The sequence below is a fragment of the Delphinus delphis genome, chromosome 2 (genome assembly GCF_949987515.2).
Source record: "Delphinus delphis chromosome 2, mDelDel1.2, whole genome shotgun sequence".
Lineage (NCBI taxonomy): Eukaryota > Metazoa > Chordata > Mammalia > Artiodactyla > Delphinidae > Delphinus > Delphinus delphis.
Window position 1 is genome coordinate 178,237,357 of NC_082684.1, and position 12,512 is coordinate 178,249,868.

Genomic DNA, 12,512 nt, shown 5'->3' on the forward strand with positions numbered 1-12,512 from the left:
TAACACGTCTATTTATTATCACCAAAAACTGGAAACAACCCAAATGTCCTACAATGGGCAGATGACTTAACCAGCTCCGAAATGGAATACAACCCACCAATAAAAAGGAACAAACTATTGACACGCAAAAACTCAGAGGCAGTTCAAAGGCATCATGCTAAGTGAAAAAACTCAGGTTGGAGGTTACACACGCTACTCCATCTATATGACATTCTCAAAAACACAAAACTATAGTGATAAAGACCTAGCAGTGGCTGCCAGGGAATAGAGACGGGGAAAAAGTGTGCCTGAAAAAAGATGGCACTAGGGGAACTCTTTTGGATGTTGGAACTGTTTGGTATCCTGATTGTGGTAGCGATTACATAACCATATACATTTGTTATAACACATGTTAAATTCAAAGAACTCTATAGCCCCAAAGAAGTCAATTTTACTATATCATAATTAAAAAAAAATGGCTATCTACTTGGAACATAATAGATCAAAAATACTTTCTGAAAGAATAAATTATCAGAGAACATGTAAAATTTCTGCTTCTTTCCAATTTATTTTGCTGCCGAAGTAAAGATGGATTTTGTAAAACTGTTCCATGGGCTTTTAAAATAATTAGTTCTTCATTCAAAATATTTCTTGACTGTGTTATTCTATTTCCCATGACCTTATCTGTATCTTTTGGATCTATCTAATTATGAAAGAGACATAACAAATTTCCTAATATAAATGTATTTTCATCAAATTCTTCTCTTGTGTTTTAAACAGATTTGCTTTTATATATCATTTCTGTGTTTGGTGCCTACTTGTTTATGACTATTATAGCTGTTTTGTTAATTAATTTGGCTTTTCATCATTACATAATATCCTATTTGATTTTGTCCAGTGCATTAGCCCTGAATTCTACCTTAAATCATGTTATATTACCACCTCTGCTTCTATACTGGTGCATCCCTTTATTTCAACCTTTCCATATTTCTTTTAAGTACTTTTCAGCTCCAATCTGGCAATGTGAATTATTAGGAGAATTGGACCCATTTACATTTAATTAACTGATAAATCTAATTTTGCTGCTTCCCTCTTATGTTTAGCATTTCTGACATTCTGTTCAAATCTGTGTTTGATCTTTTTCATTGCTGAGTTGTAATTCTGTGCTGTAATTAAAAGAATACCAAGTCAGGAGGCTGGATTTAGTCTCAGCCCTCTTACTAAGGTCTCGATAGCCAACAGCTTATTAATTAATCTCTTTAAGTCAATTTCCCCCTTCTCATGAAAGAATATAAAAATTCCTGGTTTATCTGCTATTTAGTTATTTTGGGGGAGGGGGTAGAGGATAACAGGAGAGGGGGCATCAAGACAGATACGATAAAACCTTTAAGGATCCAAGGAGAACAAGATTAGGAGGACCTAGATCCCCAAGTCTCAGTTTACAAACAACCTAAAAAGTATTAACAATGAAATGTGCTAAGTGCTCTGCTCCCCCAGAAGACAGAGCTGAGAAGGAGTGAGCACTGGAGGCGAGGAAAGACGGTGAACAAGGTTACAAAGATCCAAGTCTGGGAAATGAAGAGACACCAGGGCTTTCCGTGAAGACTACTTAGAGGGAAAAATGGTTATGGTGCCTGATGGTCTTATGGCGGCTAGCAGTAGCAAGATAAGAACATCTGGAGGGGAAAGAGGAGTGTGGAGGAAGGTCTTGTCAGAAGTAGGCTAAATTCTGAGGCTAACCTGACTCTTGCTGATGGACATGAGGCTGGCAGAGGGGTGGGTGGCTTTACTCCAAATGGAAGTCATTATCCAATAAATAAGAAATAAAATGACCAAAACAAGCCTGGAAATTAGGAAACACATTCCTAAATCAAAGATTTCAAATATTCAAAGAGGAAAGCAAAACTGAAAATTTAAACTATGCAGAGAGCAATGAAAAACAAACAGCCTATCACAACCTATGGGACACAGTAAAACTTGTTCTTAGAGGACATCTTTATTAAAGAATAAAGACTAAAAAGAAGGGAACTTAATACTCATCTTAAGAAACTAACAAAATAAACCAAAATAAAAGTAGGAAGGAGAAAGAGGGGAAAAATAAAGCAATTCCTCAAACAATAAAATAGATACATTCCTTAAGGAAAAGACAGACCAAAAAAATGTACAAGTTTAGAAATGAGGGAACGTGAACACAGATAATGAAGAGTTTAAACGAATACGACAGGGACTTCCCTGGTGGCCTGGTGCTCCCACTGCAGGGGGAACGGGCTCCACCCCTGCTCGGGAACCAAGAACTAAGATTCTGGCCAAAAAAAAAAAGATACTACATGCAACTAACTTAACAAGTGAGTTGGGATTTTCCTTCCTAGCTGCACTCCTAAGACTGTCCTAAGAAACAGAGAACATGAAGAGGTTGTAACAGTGAGGAAGAAGCTGGATCAGACTGACTCAGATGAAATATAACCTTCATAGAACAGATAATTCCAGTAGTATTTAAGCAAGTAAGGACAATTTAAAAAGACGGAAAGCTCCTTCATTGTATAAACTAATACAACTTTAATACCAAATTCTGATTTTTTAAAAATACAAAAAAGGAGAGTCCATCTTACATATAAAAATAGATGTAAAAATTCTAAATTAGTCAACAGAATCCAGAAATACATCAAACAAAATGAGTGAAGGCTTATCTAGGAAAGCAAGGACATTTCAGTATAAAAAGGTCTATCAACCATTAGTCAGTGCTGAAAAGGCATACAAAGAACATCACAACCTTTCCTAATAAAGCCTGTAAGTAGAATGGAAGAAAGAAACAATCTATATATGATCAAGACCATTTGTCATTATTCTAAAGAAAGAAATGTCAGAGCCATTTTTATTACTTTAACATGTTTAATTGAATGAAATATTATGAAATAGAATAGTTCTACTTTACTTTCTGAATTATCTCATATTCCCAAGTATTTTAACAAGTTTATGTTGTGGCATTAAACAAGATGTATAAACTACTTTGCATTTTAATTAAATTATCTTTCTGTTAAGTAAGCCCAAACTATAAGGTAACTTGTATATGAAATCTATCTGACACCTGCCCTTAGAAGCCAAACAGTCATGGGTATTTCTAAAAACTTACCAAGGGAGTGATAAGAATCACTGATCTAAAGTCAACCAACAACAAGTAAAATTTGTCTAACTTTAGTTGAAATGTATCAACCCTCAAAAAACACTTTCACATATTGTAACAATTATAAGTCTTAAAGATTAAGAAATAGTTTGTGAGCCTGTCTTAAGTAGAGAGCCAGTTTTAAATTTTCTAATTTTTTTACTTGAAAATTTTTACTTAAAGTGCTCTTTTTGTATTCAAAGGTTACCTAAAATAGGGTAAATTAAAAAAACAAAAAGCAAATTTTGCCTATTTGATCATACTATATAAAGTTAATGTAACTACTTTCTATATCCATGCTTAAATTTCAACCAATTGTATCTATGCAGTTGATTAAATACCTCAGGTAAAGACCTGATTAAGCACCATCTTATGGCCTGACCATAGCAAAGAGAAATCTAATGCTTATTATTTCCCCCCCAAATATTCCCATGTAACAAACAAAAACCTGGTCAAAATATTCTTACAATTTTGTCTGTGTGTTTATTTTTATGTCAGATACGTTACCTTGGATTATATATCATTAAATATTGGTTGTGTTTCATTATGTTTCTTCTTTTAAGACTCAAACATACTATGTAAAATCTCCTTTTCTGATTTCCATATCTATCATTTTCTCACTCTAATTTAATATTCTTATTCATTTTGGTAAATTCTACCCACTTTTCCATTCCTAGCTTCTATGTTCTTTATTGTGTTTCCCAGTTTCTACTGTCCCTTGTGATCCTTCCAATCTCACCTTCATTTCAGTGATGGTTTTATTTTCTTATCTTTTCTTTCTTTCCACTCAGTCAGCTCACACTGCATTTTCTCATGTAGTCGCACTATCTCTTCCCCGACCTCTTATATCACTGTTTTGTGCTCTCACTGATAAATATTTCCATTAAGCCTTTTAAATTCATGGCAAAATGTTTGGTCATTATTTTCATCTTCTTTACAGCAATATTTTTTTCTGGTGAGGATTCTTCAACTGTCCTTTGTTTTTCCATTCCTTTCTTCCTTTTCGATTCTTGAATGGTGGTAGTGGCCTTGAGCTGGATTCTTTTTTACTAAGTCATAGTTGAAAGTGGTGAGGTTTTCCTGGACAAGCTATTTGCAGGAGGTTCATGCAGAAAGCCATAGTGGATCAGTTCTGCACTGGAAAAATTTTGTCTTGATTCAGGGTTTTACATGAGAATCAGTTAGTTTTTTATTTCTCAACATTCAGAGGAGATAGGCAACCTTGAGGTTTTTCAAAGGCATCTATCTCCTCCCCGACTGCTACAGAGACAGACAAAATGCAAAAATGGCTGGTTTGTATGACTCCTTGTTTGGCTTCACCTTCCCAACTTCTTAAAACCAAACCAGATGCAGGGCAACTCCTGCCATTAGCTTAAGAAGCCATTTCGCTTTCACAAACAAGGGTTATAGGTTTTGCACCTCACAGTGGGCCTCTCAACCTCACGAAGCACCTCTTGCTGGCTCCGAGCTCTGCAGCCCTGGCATCGCCTACTTTCTCCTGCAGGCGGCCTGTCTGTCCCCACTGCTCTTGGCAGCCATTCCACCTGTTTTGTGGCTTGGTGTTTTAGCTGCCTTCTAGTATAATGGTCTACGGGGCTGGGGTTTTAGTTTCTCCCTCTCTTTGTTATTAGTCAATTGCCAGAAAGCAAAAGATGAAAATGCCAACTCTATAGTACCATCTTCAAGCCCCAAATCCAATAATTACCTTAATAGAGTATGTTATACAAGACAGAAACTTGAGTGTCTCACTGTATTACTGAAAGATAAAGGTGTGCTTTCCTTACTATTATACTGTGAGGTAAATACTAATTTTCATATGGCCAGTAACAACTGGGCTAATTATTTTTATTTCAAAAACTCATGTATATTGGTTATAACCTAAGGCAGAAAATTATCTGATGCCAAAATGCAAAAGATACTTTTCAAGACCCAAGGCCCATAAGGGGAACAAATTATGTATATTCTCATCAGTATGCTACAATCTTGGTATTTGCTTTTAAAGCAAAGCCTTTTTAGTAATAAAGACAACGAACGATCTGTCAATCTGCAAGTCCCCAGTTACATTTGGGTTTGAAATGAAGACAGATAATTTATAGTTTATATAAGATCACTCCCTTAGGAAAATTTTAACTCTAGGCAAGTTTATTTTACTGCCAGTTATTATTCTTCTACTCCTCGCTTATCCAATAACAGGTATGTTCTGAACAAAATCAAGTTTTATTAATAACTGATTTTTTAAAGGAGCAAATGATATACCAAAACCAAATTAAATAGATTTTGAATTACTAGTGTTTTAAATGATTCCCTTTTACACACATAACAGTAAATCTGTCAATGTTAACATATCATCCAAAAGCTAAGTAATGCCTGATATAATTTGTTAAACATTTAGAGGCACTGTGAGCTCATACTGATAGAAAGAAACAAAGAATTCTCCTTTACAGAATTCTAAATAAGAAATGGAAATGGAAGGATGGAATTTGAAAAACCACCATAGTTGGAATGACAGGATGACAGTTTACAGTGGAGAGACTTGGTGTACATCATCTTAAGGAAGCAAGTCCCATCACCAGTAATGGCACAAATATACATCATGCTCTGACAAGCACTTCTGAGGAATTCCTGACCAAAATGCATAACCTGAGTCTAACCAGGAGGACACACGGACAAATGCAATTGAAGGATATTCTACAATAACTGGCCTGTATGTGCTCTTCAAAAATGTCAAGGCCATGAAAGACATAGAAAGAGTGAAGAACTGTTCAGATTAAAAGAGACTAAGGAAAAATGACAACAAAATTCAATATGTGGGCTTCCCTGGTGGCACAGCGGTTGAGAGTCCGCCTGCCGGTGCAGGGACACGGGTTCGTGCCCCAGTCTGGGAAGATCCCACATGCCGTGGAGCGGCTGGGCCCATGAGCCATGGCCACTGGGCCTGCGCGTCCGGAGCCTGTGCTCCGCAACGGGAGAGGCCACAACAGTGAGAGGCCCGCGTACCGCAAAAAAAAAAAAAAAATTCAATATGTGATGCTGGACTGGATTCTGGACCAGAAACAATTCTTTTTCTTTGGTATATAAGACATTAGTGGGACAACTGATGAAATCTGTCTGTATACAGGAGAACACTATCCATGTTCATCTAGAAAATACACATTAAAGTACTCAGAGGTTAAAGACATTGAAGACACTCTGCAATTTTCTCTCAAACAATTTGAAAAAAGCAAGAATACTGTGTATGTGTATGTAGACAGTGAATGATAAGGCATATGTGATAAATGTTAACATTTGGGGAATTTGATTAAGATATACAGGAATTCTTTGAACTATTTTTACAACTTTTCTCTAAGTATGAAATTATTTAACAATAAAAAGGAAAAAAAATCAACCCAGTTAATAGAAACACAAGGATCATCTTTACTACATTCTACTCATCAGATCATGAAATTTTAGAGCTGGAAGAAAAATGTATTCTCTCACCAAAATTCCTCAACTTACAGAAGACAAGGAAGGAAGTGAATGACTTGCTCAAGATGACAACGTTCAAGGCAGAGCCAAGACTATTATCCTGCTCTGACTCAGCTCTTCCTAGTGCTGCAAGCTGTCTCTTGTTCCTTTACATTGTCACCTACTCCCTAAACATGTGACACCAGAATATTTAGCTCTATCTTCTCATATATCCTAATAAGCTTTCTATCCTAATAAGCTTATATCCTAATATCCTTATATCCTTATATCCTTATATCCTTATATCTATCTAATAAGCTTATATCCTAATAAACCACTTTCAGGCAATCTAAATTTCATTTTTAAAAGGCAGTTATGTATTACTGCTTCTAACAGTCTTAAATAACTAATATCAATAAATATGCTGCCAGAATACATGCCAGATACTGTACTGAGTGCTAAAAATACAAAATTAACACACTCTACTGCTGGGTGATACTGCTAGGTCCATTATGACAGAGACCAAGTCTGCATTATTGAACATTATAACCCACCTCTCAGGACAGTGCCTGGCATGCAATAAACATTCAAATGACTGTATGCTGCTAAATAACAGACAACCCATAGCACAGGAATGTGTATACAGATAATCGTAATATCCACAGTGTCAAAAAAGTACCATGAGACAACAGAAAAGGACGTTTTTTTGCTTGGTGAGATCTACAAAGGCTTCAGAAATTTAATGACTACCAAAGTTAAGACTTGAAAGACAAATAAGATTTTGACAGACATGGAAGCAATGGGGTGGTGAGAGGATGGGTAGGGGGAGTTAGATGAAACAGCCTGAAGCAAGAAAATATTTGGCATTTCTACTGAATTTTTAAACATAGGCTTACCTATTGTTGCTGCAAGCTCTGGATCAAAAGTATCATCTGTGAACCTCAAGAGCAGGCTAAAAGAGATGTTAAAAAGACAGATTAGTAATTTGTCTTTTCTTTCTAATCACTTGATAAATCTTCCTGATTGTTTTATTTCGTCACTAGTTAGATGCAGATAAGAATAGCTGATGTAGTCCGCTCCCAGAAATACAGCCTCAGGGCAGGTATACACAGAGGAATTAAATTATTGGAACGGCAATTAAAGAGTCCCAAAAGCAAAGTAGTTTTTAGTAGAAAATATGTTCCCTATGCTCCCCTGCTCAATTCCCCACGTGTGAAAACGACTGTGTTTTTTGCTTTTTTATAACTGTATTGGTATGTGCTTCTGAGAAAATGATATTAGCAAACATGTGACACTTTAACTGACATGGACAAAAAGGGGAAAAGTAAGTCTTTTGGAATGCAACAAATTAATTTTTTAAAAAATCTAATGCATAATTCACTCTGAATTCAGGTAAAAACAGAAAGGTGTAAAGTCTAGCATTTTGAAACAAGTAGTTAAGACTATTACCCAAGTGGAAAGAGATATAATAAAAAGTGAAGGCAGAAAGGTCACATGATGGCCAGAGCAGGTAGCCTCTGGCAAATGCTGGGTGGGGTGTATGAAATCAAGGAGGCAACATGGAGCTACCAAAAGCTTTCACCGAAAGGAATGGCAGGAACTTCTCTTTATCTTGAAAACTTAATGCCAGCAATAAAATGCAAGAAAAACAACAGAAGACAACTGCCATGATTATAGTAAGAGATCATGAAGGACTAAACCTAGGAAATGGTAAAGAAACTAGAAAGGAAGGCATGAAATGAAAAGATACCGTAAGAGTACTCCAAGATTTTGTCTCCCAGAATTATTTTGTTTAACATAAGGCAGAAGTGTCAGTTATTAGCTCTTCAAAATAAAATCTAAGCTTTTGTTAAAGCCCTAGATATATAAAATTAATCAACTGCCCCTCACGTTATCTCCTAAGTAGGACGAGACCATTCTATTGACCTATTTGCATTAATAAAATCAAGACAAGCCCTATCTCATGTCTGAATTGCAGCAAAAAAATGTATGAATATTTCTATAGATTATAATTATTGCTGCTTAAGATTTTTTTTTGCCCACAGGGTTGCAAAACGTAATGGCCTCTTGGTAGTTCCCGAACCCAGTGTCATTAATTCTATTTGAAGGATTAACTCTCCGTTTCCTGGTTTTGCTTTTTGTTGATCATAAAACCAGCACCACAAAAGCAAAGTAAAAAGAATCATATTGTAGATTTTTCTACTTAACATTGAACACTCTTGACTATAACTCATTTTACTTACCTCCAACATGAATTAGGTGACAGCACTAATAAGAATCTTAAAACACTACTCATAAGAATTTTCTTCTCTGCCCAGCATTAAACTTCAAATCAATAAAAGTGAAGATTTCGCTGAAAATTTCAGTTACTCACAATTTAAGAATAGAAAGGTTGTGCATCTATACTCAGTCACCAAAGAAAATATTATTACAAAAACGTAGAACCTTGTTGAGTAGTAATAATAACACCATAATAACATAAATAATAACAATGGTATTGGCTATTATTTATTAAACATCGACAATGTGGCGGACACTGAGCCAGCCATTTTTCTTTGCTTGTCATTAATGGTATTTTGTCAGGAAAGACAAAGGTGTAAAGCAACAAATTTTAATACAGACTTCGAGTATAAGGCAGCAGATCTTAGCCAGGGGTAAACTATTAGCTCGAAATGTATTCTAAATTCTATGTGTACATTTTTCTAGGCAGGGAGTCTATTTCTCTATTAGATTTGACAGGAACCCACAACCCGAAAATGATTAAGAGCCACTGCTCTAAAGGATGTACGTTTAAGCCTTCATATTTTCAAAGTTAAAGGAGCAAAATACTCTCCACGCAGAGCTACAGATGGAAGGAGACCACCAATCCACTTGGAGACCAAATCTGTCATTAATCAGTGCGATTATAACTAACACGCATTTCTCAATTTACAAATGAAATTGGTCAAAAAGGATGGGATATAAGGGGCACAGGAGGGACAGCAACTTAAATAACAGAAGGTCTCTATAATCCCTCCCAGTTTCTGAAACACCTGGCTACTTCTTCACTTCCCTATGGCTAGCCACGGAATCAAAGACCATTACACATTTAACACTTGATAGGGTCTGAGAGATTTCTACCCAACCTCACTTTTTGAACAAAGAAATGAAGGCCTGGAGTGTCTGAGTGACAAAGGTCACACAAGTGGCAGCACCAGTTTCATCATTCTCATCTCCTGGCTCCTCTCACACATGCTCATTACACTCCAAGTACGGAATAAACTGGAAAAATAACCCACTAGTTTGAATTAGTTAAGATGTCCTTTGTTGTGCAATGATTTCTCAACAACACAAGTGATACATCACTTCCACTAACTCTAGATTTATAAAGAAATAGAAACCATTGGTTAGAACAACCCTGTAAGATTATATCCATGACAAGTGTTTTTGTACTTACCTTAAAAAGATAGGCTTCTAAAGTCATTTATTCTCATCTTATCCAGAAAGTGTTCAAAGTGTTTTCCATAGCATATGACATACACCAAAAATGTATATCTAGCCAGAAAAATAAGCCAACTTTCTCCTTAAATGCAATCCTTTCTTGAAAGAGGTAAAGGTGTTAAAATTTTGCAGTGAGTAGTTGATAATTCACCACTAACTATTGAGAAAAAGTCTGGAGCATATTAGATCCAAATAAATTTGTTTGAGGGGAGGGAACCAAGGAAACCAGTAAATCCACTTAACAGATTTTACTCTAGAGGAAGAACTTCAGTTATGTGAACACTGCACTGCAGTTAGCTTTCAAGTAATCACCCATCTAACACATTTAGAAAAGGTGCCAATCCACCATGTTTGGGGCTGAACCACATGAAAGGACATTCAACCATTCCTAACTTCAAAATCAGCAATTTCATATGTCTTAACCTAAATGAGGGTCACATCTCAAGAAGAAAACGGTCACAAGGCCAAGGAATTCCTATTAAGACAATGTTTATATATTACCTAGCTTTTTAACCCTCAAATACAATAGATGGTGATCATGAAAATGATTTTATTCAGCCCTTTAAGTAACACACACACACACACACACACACACACAAATCATACTTATCTTTTTAGCCCATAGTGTTTCATTAAGTTATTCCTTCTTAGGTACAAATCCCTCACTCTAACATACAGAGTACATTAAATGAGAGAAACTATGAAAATGTACTGTCATGCTTTAAAAACACATAGTTTCAGAATATATTTACAGAGTAAGGTTTCAAATACTCAAGTATTTTATTTATTTTTCTTTTTTTTTTTTTTTTTTTGCGGTACGCGGGCCTCTCACTGTTGTGGCCTCTCCCGTTGCGGAGCACAGGCTCCGGACGCGCAGGCTCAGCGGCCATGGCTCACGGGCCCAGCCGCTCCGCGGCATGTGGGATCTTCCCGGACCGGGGCACGAACCCGTGTCCCCTGCATTGACAGGCGGACTCTCAACCACTGCGCCACCAGGGAAGCCCTCAAGTATTTAAAAAAAAAAAAGTAAGACTTCACGAAGTAATGTGAAAGATAAGTTTATCAGGAGGTATAGCTAAAATATGAAATTGCTTGCAGCTCCTGGAATTTGTATATTATTTGAAGATCAAAGCAGCGTAGAATACAAGGAGCTCGTAATCATACGGCGAGGATACCTTCACCTGGAGAACTTTGTTCCAGGATGTGGATGAAATGACAGCCCTCTTGCGATACGCCCCAGGCTCCACGTCTTCCCTTGTACTCAACTCTAACTACTGTCAACGTTACTTTCCCCCAAGAAAGAAGAGACACATGCTAATGTGTTCTTTTACCTCTATATGATGCGGCACAATGACAAGTAACAATCACACTTGATTTTCAAAAGCGGCCCACAGCTTAAGCTCTACCTTCTCAGGCTAAAGTGAATTATTTAAGCAATCAGAAAACTGAAGAGTTCTTTCACAGCTGACTCATTTAAAAAAAAAGAAAAAAGAAAAAGAAAGCGGTTGATGGGTGCACCGTAATAGGCCAGGAATGCGACCTACGGCGTCGCGAAACTTCCCGTGCAGAACTTGACGTATTACGAGGCAGGCCGGCCGAAACCCCAGCGGTAGAGCTACACCTCTCAACTCGCGGGGTGCAGGGAGCCTGGCCCGGGGGCCCAGAGGCCTCGCCCTCGGCCGAACTCGGGCCCAAGCCCGCCCGCCGCGCCCTAGGCTCCTCTACAGCAAACCGCCGGCCGGGCGGCGGCCCCGGAACTGTTTTCCTCTGGGTGCGACAGGAGGCGAAGCGATCCAGGGAGCCGGGCCTGGCAGAGGCCGTGGACCGGGCGGCGGGGTGGCGGGGCCGCGGGGCCGCGCAGCGAGAAGGCCCGGAGGCCGCGGGCGGAGGCCGCCCCAGCTCGGGCCGCGCCCGGCCGTCGCCGTTTACCGTTCCCGCCGCGGCCCAGGGGACAGCGGCCACCGAGACGGAAAGGGCCCTGTCACCCTCGTCACGGCTCGCAGAGCCGCCTCACCTGGACTTGCCCACGCCACTCTCGCCGATGATGAGGATCTTCAGGGTGGTCAGCACGTCTTCGTCCATCCTGACCCTGCTCCGCTCGGCTCACAGCTGGCCGCCCCGCTCCGCCTCTCAGCCCTTCCCCAGGGGGAGCTGCCGCGCATGCGCCCCGCCCCGCCGGGGCCACCTTCCTTTCACACCGGGTGTTTAGGTTGCAGGAGCCCCGCACGCCCGGGTTCCGCCTGGAGGTAGCTCTGCGTCGGCGCAAACCCAAGTCCCAGGTGTCCTTCCGGGGAGGGCAACTCCTCCCTTGCGCAAGCGCAGAGGGAGAGCGCCGGGTGTGATTTCACCCGGTTCGCAGGCTCTTCCCTTTCTCCAGCCCTCATTTAACCGTCCTTCCTTGGTGCACGTACTCGGAAGAGGACTGAGTCAGGGGAGTATGGTTCTCTTT

At 38.9% G+C, this 12,512-nt stretch overlaps 1 protein-coding gene across 1 annotated transcript in view; it reads right to left on the bottom strand.

The window, feature by feature from the left end:
- Window positions 1-12,300, bottom strand: part of RAB18 (RAB18, member RAS oncogene family) — a 31,436-nt gene extending 19,136 nt beyond the window's left edge. The window contains exons 1-2 of the mRNA XM_060006384.1: window positions 12,078-12,300; window positions 7,480-7,535 (exon numbers count right to left, since the gene is read on the bottom strand). Coding sequence (XP_059862367.1) covers window positions 7,480-7,535; window positions 12,078-12,145 — 124 coding nt within the window. The 5' untranslated portion in view covers window positions 12,146-12,300. The remainder of the gene's footprint in view (window positions 1-7,479; window positions 7,536-12,077) is intronic.
- Window positions 12,301-12,512: the final 212 nt, after the last annotated feature.